The sequence below is a fragment of the Cetorhinus maximus genome, chromosome 22, assembly GCF_964194155.1.
Source record: "Cetorhinus maximus chromosome 22, sCetMax3.hap1.1, whole genome shotgun sequence".
NCBI classification, from domain to species: domain Eukaryota; kingdom Metazoa; phylum Chordata; class Chondrichthyes; order Lamniformes; family Cetorhinidae; genus Cetorhinus; species Cetorhinus maximus.
The window spans coordinates 3,515,559-3,541,603 of record NC_135900.1 but is presented as its reverse complement, the minus strand read 5'-3'; the positions used below and the strand labels follow the sequence as shown (position 1 = coordinate 3,541,603).

Sequence of the window (26,045 nt, the reverse complement as noted above, 5' to 3'; positions counted from 1 at the left end):
AATAGATAAGGTACCAGGACCAGATGAGATGCATCCAAGAGTATTGAGGGAAGTGAGAGTAGAAATTGCAGAGGCACTAGTGATAATCTTCCAGTCTTCCTTGGACACAGGGGAGGTGCCAGAGGACTGGAGAATTGTGAATGTTACACCCCTGTTCATAAAGGGGTGCAAGGATAAAGCCGGCAACTGCAGACCAGTCAGTTTGACCACAAAGGTAGGGAAACATCTGGAAACTATAGTATGGATAAAATTAATAGTCACTTTGACAAGTGCAAGATAATTGAAGAAAGCCAGCATGGATTCATTAAGGGAAAATCATTTTTAAGCAACTTGCTGGAGTTTTATGAGGAAGTAACAGAGAAGTTGATAAAGGAAACACTATTGATGTGGTGTGTAATGATTTTCAAAAGGCATTTGATATAGTGCCACACAAACTTGTGAGCTAAATTCTAGGTCATGGAATAAAAGGGAAAGTAGGCACATGGATAAGAAATTGGCTGAGTGACAGGAAACAGAGAGTAGTGATAAATGGTTGTTTTTCAGATTGGAGGAAGGCCTGTAATGGAGTTTCTCATGGGTCAGTGTTGGGACCCTTGCTGTTCCTGATGTATATTAATGACCTTGGCTGTGGTGTGCAGGGCATGATTTCAAAATTTGCAGATGATATGAAGATTGGGAATGTTGTCAACTGTGATAGAGATAGTCTTGAACTTCAAAAGGACATAGACATGTTGGTGGATTGGCAGACAGGTGGCAGATGACATTGAATGCAGAGAAATGTGATGATTCATTTTGGCAGGAAGAATATGGCGAAACAGTATTAAATAAAGGGAGAGACTATAAAGGAGATGCAGGACAGATGGACCTCGGTGTATATGTACATAGGTCATTGAAGATGGCAGGACATGTTGAGAGAGCAGTCAATAAAGCATATAGTATCTTTGGCTTTATTAATAGGGGCATTGAATACAAGAGTAAGGAGGTCATGCTGAACTTGTATAAGATACTAGTTAGGCCTCATCTGGAATACTGCGTCCAGTTCTGGGCACCACACTTGAGGAAGGATGTGAAGGCATTGGAGAGAGTACAGAGGAGATTCACAAGAATGATTCCCGGGATAAAGAACTGTGGCTATGAAGATAGACTGGAGAGGTTGGGACTCCTTTCCTTGGAGAAAAGAAGGCTGAGAGGAGACTTGATAGAGGCATTCAAGATCCTGGGGGGTATGGACAGGGTAAATAGTGAGAAACTGTTCCCACTCAAGAGACCATCAAGAACCCGAGGGTACAGATTCAAGCTAATTGGCAAAAGGAGTAAATGTGATGTGAGGAAAATTCTTTTCACCCAGAGGGTGGCTGGAGTCTGGAATGAACTTCCTGAAAGTGTGGTGGAGGCAGGTTCAATCGAGGCCTTTGAAGGAGAATTTGATTGTTACCTGAAAAGAGAGAATGTGCAAGATTACGGGGATAAGGCAGGGGAGTGGGACTAGGTGGAATGCTCTTTCAGAGAGCCAGTGCAGGCTTGATGGACCAAATGGCCTCCTTCTGCACTGTAAAGATTCTGTGATTCTGTGACTGTTGGCATCTGGTTACAAATATTGTCTGATATTTATGCAGCATGGGTCATTATTATTAAGAGCAGCAACAATATAATGCAGTATTAGTTTGCATGCGTCCTTTAAGTGATCTCACCACAACTATTAAACAAATCAGAGCATACAGATTTGACTTGAACAGCTTTATGCAATATTGTTAATTTGACAGGTAAATACCCTAACAGTTATTTATAACACTGTGCAGACTATAACACTGATTTTGGTGACTGCCATGTTTTGCATATTGCACCATATGAACATGGTGACTGTAAATTCATATTTGGAGGAAAGATTCAATACTTGCAACCCAGATAAACGGCAGAAGTAGAAGACGACTTCCTTCTGCCTGGGCGCATGATATTATTCAATATAATTATTTGATACTAAGTGTGTAATTGGATTCTATTTTACCAGTAATTTCACAAGATAGAAAGATCAAATGACTCCTGACCAACAAAGTTGAATGGTTGAACAACATAAATCTTCACTGTCAGTGAGAAGCATTGGAGTCCTCAGGTGTCTCTTTGCAACACAACTTTTAAGAAGCCAGAGGACAAAGACTGAATGGTTCACAATTGTATCTGTGTTTTATTGATCAGCAAGTCTGAAGACTCTGCTGCTTTCTGCTCCCTCCTACAATATACTTTCAATGTGTAACACAACTTTATTATATTTCATTCCTCAAAAAATTCATAAAAGCACCAAGATAAAGTGGGGATAATAGTTAAGTAGACAAAAGGACAACATTGAAGTCAATAGAAAAGACCCTTGAGAATCATGTGCAGGATAAAACAGGTAACTGATTTACTACGAGCCCATTATGCACTCCTGTCCTGGCAATCTCACCCCACAAATCCTGCTCACAGTAAACTTCCATTAGCAACAAAATAAACAGAACTCCAGCCATGATTCCACATCTCTGGATGACAAAAGCCATCGAGCCCACCTCAGCGCATCCATCCAGAATGACCTGTTTTTAAAAATTCATTCACAGGATGTGGGGCGTCGCTGGCTTGGCCAGTATTTATTGCCCATCCCTAGTTGCCCTTGAGAATGTGGTGGTGAGCTGCCTTGAACCGCTGTAGTCCATGTGGTGTAGGTACACTCACAGTGCTGTTAGCAAGGGAGTTCCAGGATTTTGACCAAAGATTCCTAGCCTCTGACCTCTGGTTTTGCCAACCCTCAGGGTGTGGGCAGGTGGCTGGTGATTTGCCTCCTGTCTGAAACTGAGCATTTGTTTAAGAGTCCAACCCTTGGAGTTAAAAAGAAATAGACATCCAAGAGAATAAGGACAAGAGAAATGCTGACCCAGTTACAAAATGTTTGGTTACTCACTGTCTTCAAAGTTGGAGATGTGTTTGGCCTCCAAGCCTGGCACTCCAGAGGGTTTTGTTGCCCGTAGCTTTTCAAAGGTCCGCAAGGCATTTGCTTTTCGTGCTTGAACTTGCCGCACTCTCTCCGTCTCCACCAGGACACCATGATTTAACACTGGCGGAGTCTGTTTACGAATGTGCCCCATTTGTGAAGCTTCCGTTACCCTCCCACTCTGGACATGGCTCGAGATTGAATCCAACTCCTTATTTAGTTGAGTGGCTCGATCTAGCAACAAGATGCAAAAAGTGGTAAAGGGAAAAAGGGAGAACATTAATATACATGGCACCTTTTACATCTTCAGAGCATCCCAAAGCACTGCAGTGCAGTTGTAATACAGGGAAACAGGGCAGCCAGTTTGTGCACAGCAAGCTCCCCCAAACAGCAACAAGATAAATGACCAGATAATCAGTTTTAGTTGGTGGTTGGGGGATAAGAGCAAAAGAATTAAGAGCAGGAGTAGACCACATGGCCCATCGAGCCTGCTCCAGCATTCAATACAATTATGGCTGATCTTGGGCTTCAAATCCATTTTCCCGCCTGCTCCCCATATCCCTTAATTCTGTGAGAGACGAATATTTGTTTATCCCAGCCTTAAATGTATTCAATGATGGAGCATCCACAACCCTCTGGGGTAGAGAATCCCAAAGGTTCACAACCCTTTGAGTGAAGTAATTTCTCCTCATCTCAGCCCTAAATGATTGACCCCTTAACCTGAGACTTTGTCCTTGTGTTTTAGATTCCCCGACCAGCGGAAACAACCTCTCAGTGTCGACCCTATCAAACCCCTTCAGAATTGTATAGGTTTCAATGAGATCGCCTCTCATTCTACTAAACTCAAGAGAATATAAACCCAACTTACTCAGCCTCTCATCACAGGGACCAATCTAGTGAATCTTCACTGTACTGCCTCCGATGCAAGTATGTCCTTTCTTAAATGTGGAGTCCAAAACTGCGCACGGTATTCCCGATGTGGTCTCAGCAGAACCCTGTACAATTGTAGCAGGACTTCTTTATTCTTGTACTCCAGTCCCCTTGTAATAAAGACCAACAGGCCATTTGCTTTCCTAATTGGTTGCTGTGCCTGCATGTTAACTTTGTGCATTCCGTGTCCAAGCACAGGCAAGTGTCTTTCAACATCAACACTTACAGGTTTCACCCCTTTTTAAAAATATTCTGCTTTTCTAATCTTACAACCAAAGTGAATAACTTCACACTTCCCCACATTGTACTCCATTTCGTTGCCCACTCACTTAATCTGTCTATATTTCTCTGCAGCCTCTCCATAGCTTACCTTTCCACTTGGCTTGGTATCATCAGCAGGCAATTGGCCAGGACACATTGGGAGAACTCCCCCTCACTTCACATAGTTATTGAGTTTGAGAACAGATGGGATTTAAATTCTCACCTGAATGACAGTGCAGCATTCCCTCAGTGGATTGCGAGGTCAGGACTCTGGAGTGGGGGCTTGAACCCTTAAATCATTGAACTCAGTAGGCAGAGCTACTACCCACTGAGCTGATGTGTTACTCTGAGTGAGGTAAAGGGAGCGGCAGTGACTGTAGATACCTCTCACTGCTCCTGCTTTTGTTTATGGCAACTTGTTTACAAAATTCTCCCAAGGACTGGAACACTTCCCGTGCCATAGACCTTCAGACTGAAATTCCAAAGATGTTGATGGCTCTCCTCATTTGAACTGTTGGTGAAAGGATTCTTCCGTTGATTGACATTAGGCCCATTGGGCCAGCCCTCCCTTTATTTACCAATCACGGCTCTCTTTATCAATTCTGACAAAGTGCCAATCAAAGTAACCTGGAGTGGGAATGGGGGAGTGAGGAGTGCTGGGGTGGGAACAAAGGGAGTCGAATGCTTGTGAAGGATGTTGCAACAATCAGCGAAGATCTGGCATGGCCAGTGTGTGGTCCAAGGAACAATTGCTCCCTCGCCATCCTCCAGTTCTGCCCTAGGATTTACTGCTCTTACATAATCACTCTGTAAATTAATTTGAGGCTTTCCTAAGCAGATTAAAGTCTGCAATGATTAGCTGCAGTTAACCTTCTCCCTCCAAACATTGCACTGTTTAGGGTACACCATGCAGCTGAATGCTAAATACATCTAGCAGGGCATCACTTCCCAATCAACATTGTTGGGATTAGTTATAAAAACAGGAACCACTTTAACTTTAAGTTACTGCAAATCTGCCACCATTTAAAAAAGAAATTGAAATTGCAACATCTGTTTAAACTGTACAGTGACCAATCACTACAGTATATTCTTCATCAAAAGTTCATTAACACAATTTATTGGATGGTTCAATTTTTTCACCAAAGAAAAATGCTTTTAATTATGCTACTTATACCATTTAAAAAACATGGTGTCGGGGAATATTTACCACTTAACCAGGGCAGAAAAACAAAGAGATCTAGGGGTACACCCTGAGGATCCAGAGATACACCCTGGGGACATGGGGATACACACGAGGATCCAGGGGTACACACTGAGGATCTAGGGGTACACGCTGAGGATATAGGGGTACACGCTGAGGATCTAGGGGTACACCCTGAGGATATGGGGATACACACTGAGGATCTAGGGGTACACACTGAGGATCTAGGGGTACACGCTGAGGATCTAGGGGTACACGCTGAGGATCTAGGGGTACACCCTGAGGATATGGGGATACACACTGAGGATCTAGGGGTACACACTGAGGATATAGGGGTACACGCTGAGGATCTAGGGGTACGGGCTGAGGATCATGGGGTACACGCTGAGGATCTAGGGGTACACACTGAGGATCTAGGGGTACACACTGAGGATCTAGGGATACACACTGAGGATCTAGGGGTACACGCTGAGGATCTAGGGGTACACGCTGAGGATCTAGGGGTACACACTGAGGATCTAGGGGTACACACTGAGGATCTAGGGGTACACCCTGAGGATATGGGGATACACACTGAGGATCTAGGGGTACACGCTGAGGATCTAGGGGTACACACTGAGGATCTAGGGGTACACGCTGAGGATCTAGGGGTACACCCTGAGGATCTAGGGGTACACACTGAGGATCGAGGGGTACACGCTGAGGATCGAGGGGTACACGCTGAGGATCTAGGGGTACACACTGAGGATCGAGGGGTACACGCTGAGGATCGAGGGGCACACGCTGAGGATCGAGGGGTACATGCTAAGGATCTAGGGGTACACCCTGAGGATCTAGGGATACACACTGAGGATCTAGGGGTACACCCTGAGGATCTAGGGCTGGAATTGTCCATGCCACTAGCGTTGGGCGTGCTCGCTGGCGTGAGCAGACAATATGGTGAGAAGTCCAAAAATCGGTTTCACGATGTCGTGAAACCAGTTTGCGATCGTCCACTCAGCCTGCCGATGGCGGGCCATGTTTCTGGCATCAGACTTCTGGAACCTCATTGTAAAACATCTGCATATCAATATAAAGCTAGCCCACCGGAATCATCCCCCCACATTGGATCGCCCACACAGGTTGGCATGATTGCACACCAACGTGCTTCACAACTGTACATAAGCAACATGCACCTGGCGAGCTGCACTTCACTCGGGATTTTGAGGTTTGTTTGCCAACCTGGCTTCGGGCAGCACTTGCAGTCTCAGCGCCAGGCTTCACAGACAGCACCACATCACTGTTAGGGGGGCTCATGGGCAGGTCTCTACCTACCAGACCAGCCATAAGGCAGGGGTGTCTTTGCACCTACAGGGCTAGGACTTGCTAAGGGAAGGGGGAGAAGTGGCCTTAGGCAAGGGAAGAGGCTGCAGGGTTATGACTGTACTGGGGAAGCGGAGTATCCAAGGGTGTGTGTGGGGGCACAAGTGGTGTGAGATGGTGTGGGCTGAGGAGGCAGTCTCCAGATGGGATGAGGCCAGATGGAGATCTGAGGGTGTGTGTGAGAGAGTGAGTGGTGATGTCCCTTGAGCTGGCAGTGAGTGAGATGCCAGTGAATGTGTGATGGGCTTGTGAGTGGGTGAGTTTAGAGTGATGAGATGGTAGCCTTACCCTAGCAGCATGGATGAGATCATTTATCCTCTATCTGCATTGGATGGTCAACCTCTTCTGTGCAGCATTGGCACTGACCATCTCGGGCATCGCCTACCAAGGCAGAGTGGTAATGGTGCTGCCCCTTCAGTGGCCAGAACGGGGATAGAGGACATCACCGTGGGCCTCCAAAAGGTGCTCGAGGGATGAGTAACTGAATCAGGGGGCTGCAGTCTTCTTGAGTTTTGGGGCCATGTTTTATTTGCAGTTTTTATTTGGGCTGGAAGCGCTGTGAGGTGTGTGCGCAGCTGTACTTTAAACGTGGCGTCCGCTGTGATGAAGTTGCGAGGTGACGGTATGGTGGATGAATCAGAGCCTGCCCACCATGGAAATGGTGTTTTTCCTGGGAATGCATAATTATTCAGCGGGACTGGGGCAATAGCGTGAGAAGCTGTAATTGCGTCATCACCACCGCAATTAGTGGAAATCTGAGATGATTCCACCTTAGGGGTACACATTGTGGAACTAGAGGCACACACTGAGGATGTAGAGGTACACCCTGAGAATCTAGGGGTACACCCTGAGAATCTAGTGGTACACCCTGAGAATCTAGTGGTACACCCTGAGAATCTAGGGGTACACCCTGAGAATCTAGGGGTACACACTGAGGATCCAGAGGTATGCACTAATGATCTAGGGGTATACCCTGAGAATCTAGGAGTACACACTGTGGAACTAGATGTACACACTGTGGAGCTAGTTGTACGCACTGAGGATCTAGGGGTACACACTGAGGATCTAGAAGTACATAAGAACATAAGAAATAGGAGCAGGAGTAGGCCATTCAGCCCTTCGAGCCCATTCTGCCATTCAATCAGATCATGGCTGATCTTTTACTTCAACACCATTTTCCTGCACTATCCCCGTAATCCATGATGTTTTTAATATGTAGAAATCTATTGATCTCAGTTTTAAACATACTCAATAACAGAACCTCCATAGCACCCTGGGGCAGAGAGTTCCAATGATTCACCCTCTCTAACAGCACTGTGAATGAATTAAATAAAGGGTCATTTTCAGGTTGGCAGGCTGTGACTGGTAAGTGAAGAAATTCCTCCTCATCTCAATCATAAATGGCCTGCCCCTTATTCTGGGGCTGTGTCCCCTGGTCTAGACCACCCCAGCCAGGGGAAACAGCCTTCCTGCATCTACCCTGTTGAGCCCTGTATGAATTCTGTATGTTTGAATGATATCACCTTTCCATTCGTCTAAATTCCAGAGAATAAAGGCCCAGTCTATTTAATCTTTTCTCATAGGACAATCACTCCATCCCAGGGATTAGTTTGGTGAATCTTTGTTGCTCTCCCTCTATGCCAAGTGTATCTTTCCTTAGGTAAAGAGACCAAAACTGCTCACAATACTCCAGGTGCGGTCTCACCAAGGCTCTATGCAATTGCAGTAAGACACCTTTACTCCTATTCTCAAATCCTCTTGTAATAAATGCCAACATGCCATTTGCCTTCTTAATTGCTTGCTGTACCTGCATGTTAGCTTTCAGTGCCTCATAACAAGGACACCTAGATCCCTTTTGAAGTTCAACACTTCCCAGACCTTCACCATTTAAGAAATATTCTGTATTTCTGTTCTTCCTACCAAAATGGATAACCTCATATTCCTCCCCATTGTATTCCACCTGCCAAATTTTTGCTCACACGCTTAGCCTCTCCAAATCCTCTTGAAGTGTCCTGCATCCTCCTCACAACTCACATTCCCACCTAGTTTTGATTCATCTGCAAAATTGGAAATATTACATTTAATCCCCACATCCAAATCATTGATATAAATTGTGAATGGCTGAGGTCTCAGCACTGATCCTTGCGGTGCCCTACAAGTCACCGCCTGCCAACCTGAAAATGACCCTTTTTTTTATTCACCCACAGTACTGTGAGGAAGGGAGTTCCAGGATTTTGACCCAGTGACAGTGAAGGAACGGCGATATATTTCCTAGTCAGGATGATGAGTGGCTTGGAGGGGAACTTCGAGGTGGTGGAGTTCCCATCTATCTGCTGCCCTTGTCTTTCTAGATGGTAGAGGTCCTGAGTTTCGAAGGTGCTGTCTAAGGAGCATTGGTGAATTCCTGCAGTGCATCTTGTAGATGGTACACACTGCTGCCACTGTGTGTCGGTGGTGGAGGGTGTGAATGTTTGTGGGTGGGTGCCAATCAAGCGGGCCACAGTATTTACATGGCCAGTCCAGTTCAGTTTCTGATCAATGGTAACCCCCAGGATATTGATAGCAGGGAAACTTAGTGATGGTAATGCCATTGAATGTCAAGGGGCAATGGTTAGATTTTCTGTTGCCAGAGATGGTCATTGCCTGGCACTTGTGTGGCACGAATGTTACTAGCCAATTTTCAGCCCAAGCCTGGATATGCCCAGGTCTTGCTGCATTTGGACATGGATTGCTTCTCTGTTTTCTGTTTGCTAACCAGTTCTCTATCCATGCCAGTATATTTAGAACTAAGGTCACCTCTCGCTGCAGTGCAAATGCCTTTTTTATTACCAGAGCTACCCCACCACCTTCTCCCAGCTTCCTGTCCTTCCTGAATGTCACGTACCATTGGATATTGAGGTCCCAGTTTCAGTTTCCTTCTTGCCACAACTCTGTAATGGCTATCAGGTCATGTATATGATTTTCTAATTGAGCTGACAATTCATCGGTTTTATTGCGAATGCTGCAGGAATTCAGATACAGAGCCCTTAATTCAGTTTTTTTATCTGCTGGTACACTCTTAAATTTGCAATCACTATCTTTCATGCCATACTTGGATTATCATTACCTTCATTGCTACCTTGATCTGCTGCCCTGTCATTTCCCTTTACTTTATTCAATCGTCCCCAACATGATCCCTTCCCCCCTCTATTTAATTTAAAGCCTTTTTTTTTCATTCATTCATGGGATGTGGACTTCGCTGACTGGGCCAGCATTTATTGCCCATCCCTAGTTGCCCTTGAGAAGGTGGTGGTGAGCTGACTTCTTGAACCGCTGCAGTCCATGTGGTGTAGATACACCCACAGTGCTGTTAGGGAGTTCCAGGATTTTCACCCAGCGACAGTGAAGGAACGGTGATATATTTCCAAGTCAGGATGGTGAGTGGCTTGAAGGGTAACTTCCAGGAGGTGGTGTTCCCATGTATCTGCTGCCCTTGTCCTTCCAGATGGTAATGGTTGTGGGTTTGGAAGGTGATGTCAAAGGAGCCTTGGTGTTGCTACTGTGCGTCGGTAGTGGAGGGAGTGAATGTTTGTGGGTGTGATGTCAATCAAGCAGGCTGCTTTGTCCTGGATGGTGTTAAACTTCTTGAGTGTTGTGGGAGCTGCACTCATCCAGGCAAGTGGAGAGTATTCTATCACACTCCTGATTTGTGCCTTGAAGATGGTGGACAGGCTTTGGGGAGACAGGAGGCGAGTTACTCACTGCACGATTCCTAGCCTCTGACCTGCTCTTGTAGCCACAGTATTTCTATGGCTAGTCCATTTCAGTTTCTGGTCAATGGTAACCCCCAGGATGTTGATAGTGGGGGATTCAGTGATGGTAATGCCATTGAACATCAAGGGGCGATGGCTGGATTCTCTTTTGTTGGAGATGGTCATTGCCTGACACTTGTGTGGTGCGAATGTTACTTGCCACTTGTCAGCCCAAGTCTGGACATTGTCCAGGTCTTGTTGCATTTGGACATGGACTGCTTCAGTATCTGAGGAGTCATGAATGGTGCTGAACATCGTGCAACCATCACTTCTGACCTTATGATGAAAGGAAGGTCATTGATGAAGCAGCTGAAGATGTTTGGGCCGAGGACACTACCCTGAGGAACTCCTGCAGTGATGTCCTGGAGCTGAGATGATTGACCTCCAACAACCACAACAACCTCCCTTTGTGCTAGGTATGACTCCAACCAGTGGAGACTTTTCCCCATGATTCCCATTGACTCCAGTTTTGCTAGAGCTCCTTGATGCCACCCTTGGTCAAATGCGGCCTTGATGTCAAGGGCAGTCACTCTCACCTCACCTCTGGAGTTCAGCTCTTTTGTCCATGTTTGAACAAAGGCTGTAATGAGGTAAGGAGCTGAGTGGCCCTGGCAAAACCCAAACCGAGCATCAGCGAGCAGGTTATTGCTAAGCAAGTGCCGCTTGATAGCACTGTTGATAACCCCTTCCATTACTTTACTGATGATGGAGAGTAGGCTGACAGGGTGGTAAATGGCCGGGATGGATGTGTCCTGCTTTTTGTGTACAGGACATACCTGGGCAATTTCCTACATAGCTGGGTAGATGCCAGTGTTGTAGCTGTACTAGAACAGCTTGGCTAGGTGTGCGGCAAGTTCTGGAGCACCAGTCTTCAGTACTATTGCTGGAAAATTGTCAGGGCCCATAGCCATTGCAGTATCTAGTGCCTTCAGCCATTTCTTGATATCACATGGAGTAAATCGAGTTGGCTGAAAACTGGCATCTGTGATGCTGGGGACCTCTGGAGGAGGCTGAGATGGATCATCCACTCGGCACTTCTGGCTGAAGATTATTGCAAATGCTTCAGCCTTATCTTTTGCACTGATGTGCTGGGGTCCTCCATCATTGAGGATGGGGATATTTGTGGAACCTCCTCTTCCAGTGAGTTGTTTAATTGTCCACCACTATTCACAACTGGATGTGGCAGGACTGCAGAGCTTAGGTCTGATCCGTTGGTTGTGGGATTGCTTAGCTCTGTCTATCACTTGTCGCTTATGCTGTTTGGCATGCAAGTAGTCCTGTGTTATAGCTTCACCTGGTTGACACCACATTTTAAGGTATGCCTGGTGCTGCTCCTGGCATGCCCTCCTGCACTCTTCATTGAACCAGGGTTGATCCCCTGGCTTGACAGTAATGGTAGAGTGGGGGATATGCCGGGCCATGAGGTTACAGATTGTGTTCGAGTACAATTCTGCTGCTGCTGATGGCTCACAGTGCCTCATGGATGCCCAGTCTTGAGCTGCTAGATCTGTTTGAAATCTATCCCATTTAGCACGGTGGTAGTACCACACAACACGATGAAGGATATCCTCAATGTGAAGGCGGGATTTCATCTTCACAATGACTGTGCGGTGGTCACTCCTACTGATACTGTCATGGACAGATGCATTTGCGGCAGGCAGGTTGGTGAGGATGAGGTCAAGTATGTTTTTCCCTCTTGTTGGTTCCCTCACCACCTGCCGCAGACCCAGTCTAACAGCCATGTCATTTAGGACTCAGCCAGTAGTGGTGCAACTGAGCCACGCTTGGTGATGGACATTGAGGTCCCCCACCCAGAGTACGTTCTGCATCCTTGCCAACCTCAGTGCTTCCTCCAAGTGATGTTCAACATGGAGGAGCACTGATTCATCAGCTGAGAGAGAGGGGTAGTTGGTAATCAGCAGGAGGTTTCCTTGCCCATGTTTAACCTGATGCCATGAGACTTCATGTGATCCAGAGTTGATGTTGAGGACTCCCAGAGCAACTCCCTCCCGACTCTATGCCACTGTGATGCCATCTCTGCTGGGCCTGTCCTGCCAATGGGACAGGACATACCCAGAGATGGTGATGGTGCTGCTTAACTCGTCTGTGAGACAGCTCTCCCAATTTTGGCACTAGCCCCCAGATGTTGGTAAGGAGAACATTGCATGGTCGACGGGGCTGAATTTGCTGTTGTTATTTCCGGTGCCTAGGTCGATGCCGGGTGGTCCGTCCGGTTTATTCCTATTTTGTAACTTTGTGGCGGTTTGTTACAACTGAGTGACTTGCTCGGCCATTTCAGAGGGCAGTTAAGAGTCAACCACATTACTGTGGGTCTGGAGTCACGTGTAGGCCAGACAAAGTAAGGACGACAGGTTTCCTTCCCTAAAGGACATTAGTGAACCAGATGGGTTTTTACAACAATCGACAATGGTCATCATTAGACTTTTAATTCCAGATTTTTATTGAATTCAAATTCCACCATCTACCATGGCAGGATTCGAACCCAGGTCCCCAGAGCATTAATCCAAAGAGTATTACCTTTGAGGTTCTGCTTTTTAATCTAGTGCCTAGCTCCTCACACTCCCTACATAGAATCTCTTTCCTAGTTCTGCCTATGTCATTGTTACCTACATGGACCATGACAACTGGAGCCTCCCCCTCCCACTGCAAGTTTCTCTCCAGCCCTGAGCAGGTATCCTAAGCCCTGGCACAGGGCAGACAACACAGCCTTCTGGATTCTCACTCTCGGCTGTGGAGAACAGGGTCTAGCCCCGTGATTATACTGTCCCCTACTATCTCTACATTCCTTTTAACTCCCCTCCCGCTTGAAAGGCTTCCTGTACTATGGTGCCATGGTCAGATTGCACTCATCCACACTATAGCCCTCGCCCTTGTCCATGCAAGCTGCAAGAACTTCAAATTTGTTGCTCAGTTGCGAGGACTGATGCTACTCCTCTCCTCTCCTTATCTGCCTGTCTCGCAGTCACACCCCCCTGTCCCTGACCAGCTCATTAACTCTGAGCCAAAACTCCTCAAGCAGTAGACATTTACTACAGATGTGGTTGCCATAGATAGTAATGGCATCCAGGAGCACCCACATGCTGCTTCCATGACCATCACTCATCTGCCAGCTTTACTGAGTTAATTACATTTATTTTTCGTAATTAATTTATAGTTCCCCTCTTCACCAAATACCTTCACTCACCAAATGTCCAGTTTCACATTCTGTGTGCTCAAACAGCACTCAGTGCAGACCTATTATTTTCTTGGAAAGAGGAAACAAAGCACTGAGGAACTAGGGGTACACGCTGAGGGTCTAGTGTTCATGTTGAGTACTTAGGCGTGCATGCCGAGGATCTAGGGGTATACATCGAGAATCTAGGGGTACATACAGAGACCAGGGGTCCACACTGAGGATTTGGAGCGTCACGCTGACAATCCAGGGGTTAACACTGACAATCTAGGGGTTGACATTAAGGATCTAGGGACACACACTGAGGATTTGGAGGGACACGCTGACAATCCAGGGGTTGACACTGACAATCCAGGGATACACACTGGCAATCTAGGGGTACACGCTAAGGATCTACAGGTTGTGGTTGAGTACAATTCTGCTGCTGCTGATAGCCCAGCATATCCTCCACTCTACCACTATCACCGAGACAGGGGATCAACCCTGGTTCAATGAAGAGTGCAGGAGGGTATGCCAGGAGCAGTGCCAGGCATACCTAAAAATGAGGTGTCAATCTGATGAAGCCACAACACAGGACTACTTACATGTCAAACAGCATAAGCAGCAAGTGATAGACAGAGCTAAGTGATCCCACAACCAACAGATCAGATCTAAGTTCTGCCACATCCAGTTGTGAATGGTGGTGGACAATTAAACAACTCAGTGGAAGAGGAAGCTCCACAAATATTCCCATCCTCAATGATGGGGGAGCCCAGTACATTAGTGCAAAAGATAAGGCTGAAGCACTTGCAACAATTTTCAGCCAGAAGTGCCGAGTGGATGATCCATCTTGGCCTCCTCCGGAGGTCCCCAGCATCACAGGTGCCAGTCTTCAACCAATTCGATTCACTCCACGTGACATCAAGAAATGGCTGAAGGCACTGGATAGCGCAAAGGCTATGGGCCCTGACAATATTCCAGCAATAGTACTGAAGACTTGTGCTCCAGAACTTGCCGCACCCCTAGCCAAGCTGTTCCAGTACAGCTACAACCGGCAAAGTGGAAAATTGCCCAGGTATATTCTGTACACAAAAAGCAGGACAAATCGAACCCGGTCAATTACTGTCCCATTAGTCTACCCTTGGTCATCAATAAAGTGATGGAAGGGGTCATCAACAGTGCTATCAAGTGGCACTTACTTAGAAATAACCTGCTCACTGACACTCAGTTTGGGTTCCGCCAGGGCCACTCAGCTCCTGACCTCATTACAGCCTTGATTCAAACATGAATTGCTTTTGTAGCCACAGTATTTATATGGCTAGTCCTGTTCAGTTTTTGGTTAATGGTAATCCCCACGATGTTGATAGTGGGGGATTCAGTGATGGTAATGCCATTGAACATCAAGGGGCGATGGTTAGATTCTCTCTTGTTGGAGATGGTCATTGCCTGGCACTTGTGTGGCGTGAATGTTACTTGCCACTTGTCAGCCCAAGCCTGGATATTGTCCAGGTCTTGTTGCATTTGGACATGGACTGCTTCAGTATTTGGAGATCTGAATGGTGCTGAACATTGTGTATTAACTTCATGAAATAGTCATCTGGTGCTTAACCTTCCTTGATTTTCATGAAGTCAATTTATTTGTATATTAATAGCTCATTAAACTCACCACAGATAATCAGTTCCCTTTTAATGATGCAGCAGTTGTTAATGTCTGCCAGTCAACCTCTCTGACCCAGAAAGTGAACAATTAGGAGTGTGAGGAAAAGCAGCCCAAGCATGGCTAACAAAAGAAATTAAGGATAGTATTAGGTCCAAAGAGGAGTCATATAAAGTTGCTAGAAAAAGTAGCAAGCCTGAGGATTGGGAGCAGTTTGGAATTCAGCAAAGTGAACCAAGAGATTGATCAAGAGGGGAATAATAGAGTATGAGAATAAATTTGAAAGGAACATAAAAGAGGACTGTGAAAGCATCTATAAGTATGTAAAATGACAAAGATTAGTGAAGACAAATGTAGGTCCCTTACAGTTTGATACGAGGGAATTTATAATAGAAAACAAGAAAATGGCAGAGTAATTAAACAACTAAGATAAAAGCAAAATACTGCGGATGCTGGAAATCTCAAACAAAAATAAAAATAAAACAACTACTTTAGTTCTGTCTTCATGGAGGAAGACACAAATAACTTCCCAGAAATACTAGGGAACCAAGGGTCTAGTGTGAAGAAGGAATTGAAGGAAATTGGTATTACAAAAACAATAGTGCTGGAGAAATTAATGGGACTGAAAGCCAATAAATCCCCAGGGCCTGATAATCTACATCCCAGGGGACTAAAGGAGGTGACCATGGAAATAGTGGATGTGTTGGTTGTCATCATCCAAAATTCTATAGATTCTGGAACAGTCCCAGCAGACTGGAGGGTGACAATGTAACCCCACTATTTAAGTGGGGAGGGAGGGAGAAAACAGCGAATTACAGATTGGTTAGCCTAACATCAGCAGTAGGGAAAATGCTAGATTCTATTATAAAGGATGTATTAACAGGACACTTAGAAAATATCAACAGGATTAGACAAAGTCAACATAGATTTATGAAAGGAGAGTTTTTTTGAGGACGTAACTAGCAGAATAGATAAGGGAGAACCAGTGGATGTGGTATATTTGGATTTTCAAAAAGCTTTGGATAAAATCCCACATAAGAGGTTAGTATGTAAAATTAAAGCATTGAGGGAAATATATTGGCATGGATTGAGAATTGGTTCGCAGACAGGAAACAGAGAGTGGGAATAAATGGGTCTTTTTCAGAGTGGCAGGCGGTGACTAGTGGGGTAGCACAGGGATCAGTGCTTGGGCACCAGCTATTCACAATATATATCAATGATTTGGATGAGGGAACCAAATGTAACATTTCTAAGTTTGCTGACAATATGAAACTTGGTGGGAATATGAACGATGAGGAGGGTGTTAAGAGGTTTCAAGGCAATTTAGACAGGTTGAGTGAGTGCACAAATACATGGCAGATGCAGTATAACGTGAATAAATGTAAAGTTATCCACTCTGGCAGGACAAACAGAAATGCAGAGTATTATTTAAATGGTGATAGATTGGGAAATGTTGATGTACAAAGGGACCTGGGTGTCCTTGTACACCAATCACTGAAAGCAAGCATGCAGGTACAGCAAGCAGTTAAGAAGGCAAAAGGTATGTTGGCCTTCATTGCGAGAGGACTTGAGTACAGGAGCAAGGATGTCTTACTGCAGCTGTACAGGGCCTTGGTGAGATCACACCTGGAGCATTGTGTTCAGTTTTAGTCTCCTTACCTAAGAAAGGATATACTTACTGTAGAGGGAGTGCAGTGAAGGTTCACCAGTCTAATTCCTGGGATGTTAGGATTGTCGTATGAGGAGAGATTGGGCTGACTAGGTCTGTATTCACTGGAGTTTAGAAGAATGAGAGGGGACCTCATTGAACCGTATAAAATTCTGACAGGGCTGGACAGACTGGATGCAGGGATGATATTTCCTCTGGCTGGGGGTCTAGAACAAGGGCCACAGTCTCAGGATACAGGGTAGACCTTTTAGGACTGAGACGAGGAGAAACCTCTTCACTCAGAGGGATTATGGAATTCTCTACCACAGAGGTTGTGGAGGCCAAGTCATTGAATATATTTAAGGAGGAAATAGATAGATTTCTGGACTCAAGGCGTCAAGGGGTGTGGGGTAAGTGCAGGAGTATGGCATTGAGATAAAGAATCAGCCACGATCATGTTGAATGGCGGAGCAGGCTCGAAGGGCTGAATGACCTACTCCTGCTTTATGTTTTTACAAACAAAAGAGCTGAACTCCAGAGGTGAGGTGAGAGTGACTGCCCTTGACATCAAGGCAGCACTTGACTGAGTACAGCATCAAAGAGCCCTAGCAAAAATAGAGTCAGTAGGAATCAGGGGGAAAACTCTTCATTGGTTGGAGTCATTCCTAGCACAAAGGAAGATGGTTGTGGCTGTTGGAGTTCCTGGACATCATTGCAGGAGTTCCCCAGGGCAGTGTCCTCAGCCCAACCATCTTCAGCTGCTTCATCAATGACCTTCCTTCCATCATAAGGTCAGAAGAAGGGATGTTCGCTGATGATTGCAAAATGTTCAACACCATTCGTGACTCCTCAGATACTGAAGCAGTGCATGTCCAAATGCAGCAAGACCTGAACAATATCCAGGCTTGGACTGATAAGTGGAAAGTAACATTCGTGCCACATAAGTGCCAGGCAATAACCATCTCCAACAAGCGAGAATCTAACTATCACCCCTTGACATTCAATAGCATTTCGTTCACTGAATCCCCCACTATCAACATCCTGGGGGTTACCATTGACCAGAAACTGAACTGGACTAGCCACATAAATACTGTGGCTACAAGAGCAGGTCAGAGCCTAGGAATCCTGCGGTGAGTAACTCACCTCCTGACTCCCCAAAGCCTGCCCACTATCTAAAAGGCACAAGGCAGGAGTGTGATGGAATACTCTTCACTTGCCTGGATGAGTGCAGCTCCAACAACATTCAAGGAGCTTGACACTGTCCAGAACAAAGCAGCATACTTGACTGGAACCCGACCCACAAATATTCACTCCCTCCACCATTGATGCACATTGGCAGCACTGTACCATCTACAAGGTGCACTGCTGGTACTCACCAAGGCTCCTTCGGCAGCACCTTCCAAACCCATGAACACTACCATCTAGAAGGACAAGGACAGCAGGCACATGGGACCACGACCGCCTGGAAGTTCCCCTCCAAGCCACTCACCATCCTGGCTTGGAAATATATCGCCGTACCTTCACAGTCACTGGGACAAAATCCTGGAACTCCCTCCCTAACAGCACTGTGGGTATACCCAGACCACATGGACTGCAGCGGTTCAAGAAGGCAGCTCACCACCACCTTCTCAAGGGCAGTTAGGATGGGCTATAAATGCTGGCCCAGCCAGTGATACCCACATCCCATGGATGTAGGAATAAAAATAAATCTAGAGGTACATTCTGTGGATCTAGGGATATGCATTCAGGATCTAGGGTTACCCGCTGAGGGTCTAGGGGTACCCGCTGAGGGTCTAGGGGTATACATTCACTAAGAATAGCGACACTGATCGATAAAGCAAAGCATGCAGCAGGACTCATTGTTAAAGGGATAGAATTGAAATTCAGAGCGATTTTGCTAAACCTCGGCTAGACCAACCTTCTTCTACATAATGTGAACAGTTCCGGTCACCATATTACAACAGTGACACTGGAGAGGTGCAAAGACGATTCACAAGGATGATCCCAGTATGGAGAGGTTACAACTATCAGAAAGTCTGAACAATCTGGTCATCCTTTCTCTAGAAATGAGAAGGATGATGGCTTTTATTGCCCATCCCTCACAGCCATTGAGTTCAGTGGTGATGATCCACCTTCTTGAACTTCTTTAGCTGTTAAACATCTTGAGGCTGTGACAGGCACTGTAGAAATGTAAGTTCTTTCTTTGTTTTGAGGACAGGTCTGATTCGGACTGCATTGAACTGCCAGGTGTTAAAGACTGCTATGCCTATTAAGTGGATGCATTGTCTGCAAAGTTCTCCCGAGACTTTGGTGGGAGGTTAGCCTGTCCCTACGGGAACGTGGAGGGATTCTCATTACATTTGGTCTCCGACACAAAAGCAAAATACTGAAGATGCTGGAAATCTCAAATAAAAACTGAAATGTTGGAAATACTCAGCAGGTCTGGCAGCATCTGTGGAGAGAGAAACAGAGTTAACGTCTCAAGGTTGATGACCTTCCATCAGAACCCTTGGGTACTGCCATGATTTCAGCATTGCCCTGTGAGAGGTGGAGATTTCACTGAGACTTTTTCTATTAACCTGAGAGGGCAGGCAGGACCATGGTTTAACATCACATCCAAAAGAGAGCAGCTCCAAATGTATAGCACTTCCTCAATACTAGAGTGCTAGCTTTCATTTTTGTGCTCACTTCCAACAGGCATTCTGTACAGAGCCGCACAACAGACTTGTGAGAGCAGTTATAGCTCATGGAATAAGAGACAGTAGCAATGTGGATACAAAATTGGCTGAGTAAACAGGAAACAGTGAGTAATGGTTGATGGATGTTTTTTGGGCTGGAGGAAGGTTTGTAGTAGAGTTCCCCAGGGATCGGTATTGGGAGATTTGCTTTTCCTGATGTATATTAATGATCTAGATCTTGGTGTGCAGGAGACAATTTCAACATTTGCAGACGATACAAAACTTGGAAGCATTGTAAACTGTGAGGAGGACAGTGTAGAACTTCAAAAAGACATAAACAAGCTAGTGGAATGGGCAGATAGGTGGCTGATGAAGTTCAATGCAGAAAAATGTGAATTGATTCATTTTTGTAGGAAGAACATGGAGAGACAATATAAAATAAGGGGTATGACTCTAAAGGGTGTGCAGGAGCAGAGGGACCTGGGTGTACATATACATAAGTCATTAAAGGTGGCAGAACAGGTGAAGACACCAGTTAATAAAGCACACAGTATCCTCAGCTTTATTAATAGGGGTATTGAGTACAAGAGCAAGGAGGTTATGTTGAACTCGTATAGGACACTAGTCAGACTTCAGCTGGAGTATTATGTACAGTTCTGGATGCCACACTAAGGAAGGATGAGAACGCATTGGAGAGAGTGCCGAAGAGGTTTACAAAAATGGTTCCAGGTACGAGAAACTTCAGTTATGAAGATAGACTGGAGAAGTTGGGTCTGTTCTCCTTGGAGAGGAGAAGACTAAGAGGAGATTTGATAGAGGTTCAAAATCAGGAGGGGGCTGGTCAGAGTGGATAGGGAGAAGCTGTTCCCTCTCAAAAAAGGATTAAGAATGAGAGGGCACAGATTTAAAGTGATTTGCAAAAGAAGCAATTGTGATGTGGGAAAAAACCTTTTCACACCACGAGTGGTTCGGGTCTGGAATGCACTGCCTGGAAATGTGGTGGAGGCAGGTTCAATTGAGATATTCAAGAGGGTATTAGATGATTGTTTCTATTTAAATAATGTGCAGGGTTATGAGGAAAAGGCAGGAGAATGGCATTGAGTCATAATGCTCATTCGGAGAACTGGTGCAGACATGACGGGCCGAATGTGCCCCTTCTGCACCATAACAGTTCAGCAATTCTGTGAAGAGTCTGGAGAATGCCTCAAACCCATAACCTTCCGACTCAGCAGTGAGTGCCCTACCCAGTGAGCCAAGCCTAATAGCTGATAAAGAAATACTGCATAAATGTGTAAACCATGTGCCCCTTATGTCACCAACAGTAATATCATGGCTTGTGTTATTTAAAGATGGGAGTGGGTCTGTTCAAAGCTGTAAGAGTCGTGGAAATGTCGTGATTGTGCAAACATCTCACTATTTTCCACTCAGCCCTCCGCTTCGTGGCACAATCCCCGCGGTCTGTTACTCTCTAGGTGATAAATAGACCACCAAATCACCAGAGTTGCTTTAGCTTGGGGTCAATAGGGTGGCCCCCTTAAACAGCTGCATTTGTTATGGATCTATCTGCATGTGTTAACGATACAGCAATCTTGCAGGCCAGCAAGGTTACAATTCATTGCAGCAAAATACAATCAGTAACCAGCTTCAGTTAATGGTTTATCATGCAAGCTGCAGCACATTCCTCACAGCTGTATTTCAGTTGAAACCTTTTGCCGTAAGCAAATTGCACCACAATCATTCAGTTATTTACAGCTGTTGTAGGTGGCTCCCCCTGATGGTTGAGCCTGTTAAGACAGGGAGTCGCTGAATCAACCAGAAAATCATTCAAATCCCTGCTCTATATTGAGTTTGCTCATTTCACCAGATGGTGGGTGGGCAAGAGTATTCCGCAATGTCACTGGGATAGGAATTCCACCAAGGTTCCCATGCCTCCTCTGCTCTCCAGGAACACATGCGTGAGGATTCTGGGTGGGGTTTATCAACTCAAGGTCAAATCTCTTGCCAACACTCACCATCCACGAGTTTTTGGGTGAGGCACCAGAGGTCAACCGGTTTCTGTGGAACCCGACACCAGCAAGGAGACGCTGTGTTCAAGAGCAGAGCAAAGAAAATTCACGGAAAAACAATTACAGATATTTCTGAAAGTTGTGCAAAGATCCTTGGGTTGGAGTCGATGCTTTTGGCGCAAATTATTTTTTTAATATGGAAATAGTTTCAAGGCTGGGGCCTGTGCACCTCAGTAAATCCGTGCAGTTTGTAGAGCCTTTCGGAACTGGGGCAACCAGCAGAGCTGGAGTCATGGGCTGAATGGACTCATTTCTGTGCTGGAATTATTATTATTCCTATCGTTCATGTGTGTTTTCACAGAATCACACAGTGCAGAAGAGGCCCTTCGGCCCATTGAGTCTGCACCGACACATGAGAAACACCTGACCTACCTACCTAATCCCATTTACCAGCACTTGGCCCATAGCCTTGAATGTTATGACGTGCCAAGTGCTCATCCAGGTACTTTTTAAAGGATGTGAGGCAACCCGCCTCCACCACCCTCCCAGGCAGTGCATTCCAGACCATCATCACTATCTGGGTAAAAAAAGTGTTTCCTCACATCCCCCCTAAACCTCCTGCCCCTCACCTTGAACTTGTGTCCCCTCGTGACTGACCCTTCAACTAAGGGGAACAGCTGCTCCCTATCCACCCTGTCCATGCCCCTCATAATCTTGTACACCTTGATCAGGTCGTCCCTCAGTCTTCTCTGCTCCAACGAAAACAAACCAAGTCTATCCAACCTCTCTTCATAACTTAAATGTTTCATTCCAGGCAACACCCTGGTGAATCTCCTCTGCACCCCCTCCAGTGCAATCGCATCCTTCCTATAATGTGGTGACCAGAACTGCACACAGTACTCCAGCTGTGGCCTCACCAAGGTTCTAATGCAATGCAGGGAAGCACCTCGAGATGTTTAAGAAAGAAAGAACTTGCATTCCTGTAGCACCGATCACAACATCAGGACATCACTACTGTTTACAATCAACGAAATGCCTCTTGAAGCGTACTCACTGTTGGAATGTAGGAAAAATGGCAGCCCGTTTGCAAACCAGCGAGTTCCCACAAGCAGGAATGCGATAATGACCAGGTCTGCCTTTAAGTGATGTAGGCAGCGGGATAAACATTGGACAGCGCTTCAGGGAGAACTCCCTTGCTTTTTTTCAAATAGTGCCACAAGATCTTTTAGATTCACCAAAAGGGCAAGTAGTGCATTCGATTAGGTCTCAGCCCAAAGACAGCACAGGCAACATTCCCTCAGTAACTGTACTGTTAGCCTGGATTACATGCTCAAGCTTCTGAAGCAGGGCATGAACCCACCACCCTGCTGCCTCTGAGGCCAGAGTGCTGTCCCAAGTCAAAGCTGACACTGAGCCACCGGACCTCACAGCCCCTTCCAAACCTCAAGGCCCACAAAACCTAAACAGGACAAAACCAGTGAGTGAGAAGCATAAACGGAATTAGGACAGCAAAGCAAAAAATACTGTAGACACTGGAATTCTGAAATAAAAACTGAAAAGGCTGGAAACTCTCGCCACGTCTGGCAGCATCTGTGGAGAGAGGGCTGATGGTCCATCGACAGAACAATCAGAACCCAGAAGGCCGAGCTCATTGAGGTGGTCATCAGAGCTCACAGGCCTCTCTAAATAAACCAGCAGAGCGTGGAATTTAAAATTCACAAACATGTGTTCAAATCTCTCCATTGTCTCATCAGAGCCTTGTGGTTGCCTGAGATCTGTGTTTCTCCCCCATGCCTATTGCCAATTTTATTCACTCCACCACTGGTGACCATGCCTTCAGTTGCCAAGGCCAAAGGCTCTGAAATTCTCTCCCTAAACCTCTCTGCCTCAGTCTCTTCCTTAAAGACACTCCTTAAAAGCTGCTTCTTTGAACAAGCTTTTGGTGATGCGCCATCATATCTCCTTACATGGCTTGTTTCAAATTTTGTTCAATAACGCTTCTGTGAAGCACCTTAGAATGTTACAACAACATCAAAGGCAATACATAAATGCAAGTTGTTGTTGAAATGTTCGTAGGGAGAAGCAGAAAGCAACAGCAATGACAGGACAGTCTGTGTTTTTTTTCATTAGGATTGCAATGAGGAAACATCTCTTCACTTGGAGGTTTGTGAATCTTTGCAATTTTCCAACCTAGAGAGCAATGGATGTTCTGTCATTGAGTGTCTTAGGTTTGAATATCGATAGATTTTTGATCGCAAAGGGAGTCAAGGAATATGGGCCCAGGGCAGAAAGTGGAGCTGAGGTGGGAAACAGGCCATGATCTTGCTGAATGGAGGAGCAGACGCGATGGCTGGCTGAGCTCCTCCTGCTCCGACTTAAGTGAACGGAACAAAAAGTAACCTCCTTTCCATGACAGAGGCCCAACATCAGATCAGTCTCGTGTCATCAATGTCAGATGGGTGCGAACATGAGCTTCAAAGGAAGGAAAAGCAAACAGAATGAGGACTCTCACATCAGACACAGGCCGAAACAAAAGGCAGGGAGTAACATTACACTGAACACCCGCCAGTCACCTCCTGCTATATTTTGTTCACAGTTTGCAGGGCTGTCATCATATAGTTTTCCCCATTGCCTGAGATGCGTTTTTTTTTTGCTTAGTCAGCTTGCTTTTGATTAAAATGTACCGAGAACACAAACCCAGGCTCTGTCATGGAGCACTCTGCTATTATTGCTTGCGATCGCCTTGTGACACAGTGCGATATCAAATGACTCAACGTCATTCAGTTTGTTTGGATCGAGTGATAGTTGGATAAATCATTCATCCACAGGAGATGAACTTGTTGTGTTGACCATTTCATGTAGCGTCAGGTAAATAGTCGAAGGATCAGGTAGCTGGTGATTAAGCTTGCACCTGGATTGCAGGAGGCAGGTTTTCAGTGTTCACAAAGCAAAGAATAAAGCAAAGAAAAAACAAGTATTCGTATGTTGCATACTCACAGAAACTTACAGTGCGGCAGGAGGCTATTCGGCCCATCATGCCTGTGCCAGCTCTTTGAAAGAGCTAAGTCATGCTTAGGCCCATATTCCCACTTTTTGTATGTAACCCTGTCAATTCCTCGTCCTCAAGTTTTCTTGTATTCATTCACGGGACGTGGGCGTCGTTGGCTGGGCCAGCATTTATTACCCATCCCTAATTGCCCTTGAGAAGGTGGTGGTGAGCTGCCTTCTTGAACTGCTGCAGTCACTCTGGTGTAGGTACACCCACAGTGCTGTTAGGGAGGGAGTTCCAGGATTTTGACCCTGCGACAGTGAAGGAACAGCGATATATTTCCAAGTTAGGATGTTGAGTGACTTGGAGGGGAACTTCCAGGTGGTGGTGTTCCCATCTACCTGCTGCCCTTGTCCTTCTAGGTGGTAGCAGTTGTGGGTTTGGAAGGTGCTGTCTAAGGAGCCTTGGTGAATTCCTGCCGTGCATCTTGTAGATGGTACACACTGCTGCTACTGTGCGTCGGTGGTGAAGGGAGAGAATGTTTGTGGATGGAGTGCTAATAAAGTGAGCTGCTTTGTCCAACTCCCTTTTAAAATTATTTACAGAACCAGCTTCCACCACCTTTTCAGGTTGAGCATTCCAGATCCTGATAACTCTCTGAGTAAGAAAACATTCTCTTTATCTCCCGTCTAGATCCTTTGCCAATAGGAACACGGGAATTTGAATCTATGATCTGTAGGTATTGACCCACTCCTCAGAGTGAATAGGTTTTCTCTCTCAATTCCATCAAAGCCTCTCCTCACCTTGAAATTTTCTATTATGTCACCACCTGACCTTCTCTGTTTCAAGAAGAACAAGTCTGAACTTTTCCAACCTCTCCTCATAACTGAAGTCCCTCATCCCAGGTATACCCCTTCCAGACCCTTTCAAAGGCCTTTACATAACTCCTGAAGTATGGTGCTCAGAATTGATCACAATTCTCCAGCTGAGACCTAACCAGTGATCACAGAATCACAGAACTGTTACAGTGCAGATGGGGGACATTCAGCCCATTGTGTCTGTACCGGCTCTCTGAATGAGTATCGTGACTCAGTGCCATTCTCCCGCTTTTTCTCCGTAACCCTACAGATTGTTTCTATTTAAATAATCATCTAATGCCCTCTTGAATGCCTCGATTGAACCTGCCCCCACTGCACTTCCAGGCAGTGCCTTCCAGACCTGAACCACTTGCTGTGTGAAAAAGTTTTTTCTCATATCGCATTTGCTTCTTTTGCAAATCACTTTAAATCTGTGCCCTCTCATTCTCGATCCTTTTAAGAGTGGGAACCGTTTCTCCCTATCTACTCTGTCCAGCCCACTCATGATTTTGAGCCTCTACCAAATCTCCTCTC

General features: G+C 45.7%; 1 protein-coding gene across 1 annotated transcript in view; it reads right to left on the bottom strand.

Annotated features, from left to right (window-relative positions):
- LOC144696402 (uncharacterized) overlaps positions 1-26,045 on the bottom strand; it is a 204,430-nt gene that overhangs the window by 88,465 nt on the left and 89,920 nt on the right. Inside the window, exon 10 of the mRNA XM_078567646.1 lies at positions 2,930-3,193. Within this exon, the coding sequence (XP_078423772.1) occupies positions 2,930-3,193 (264 nt within the window). The remainder of the gene's footprint in view (positions 1-2,929; positions 3,194-26,045) is intronic.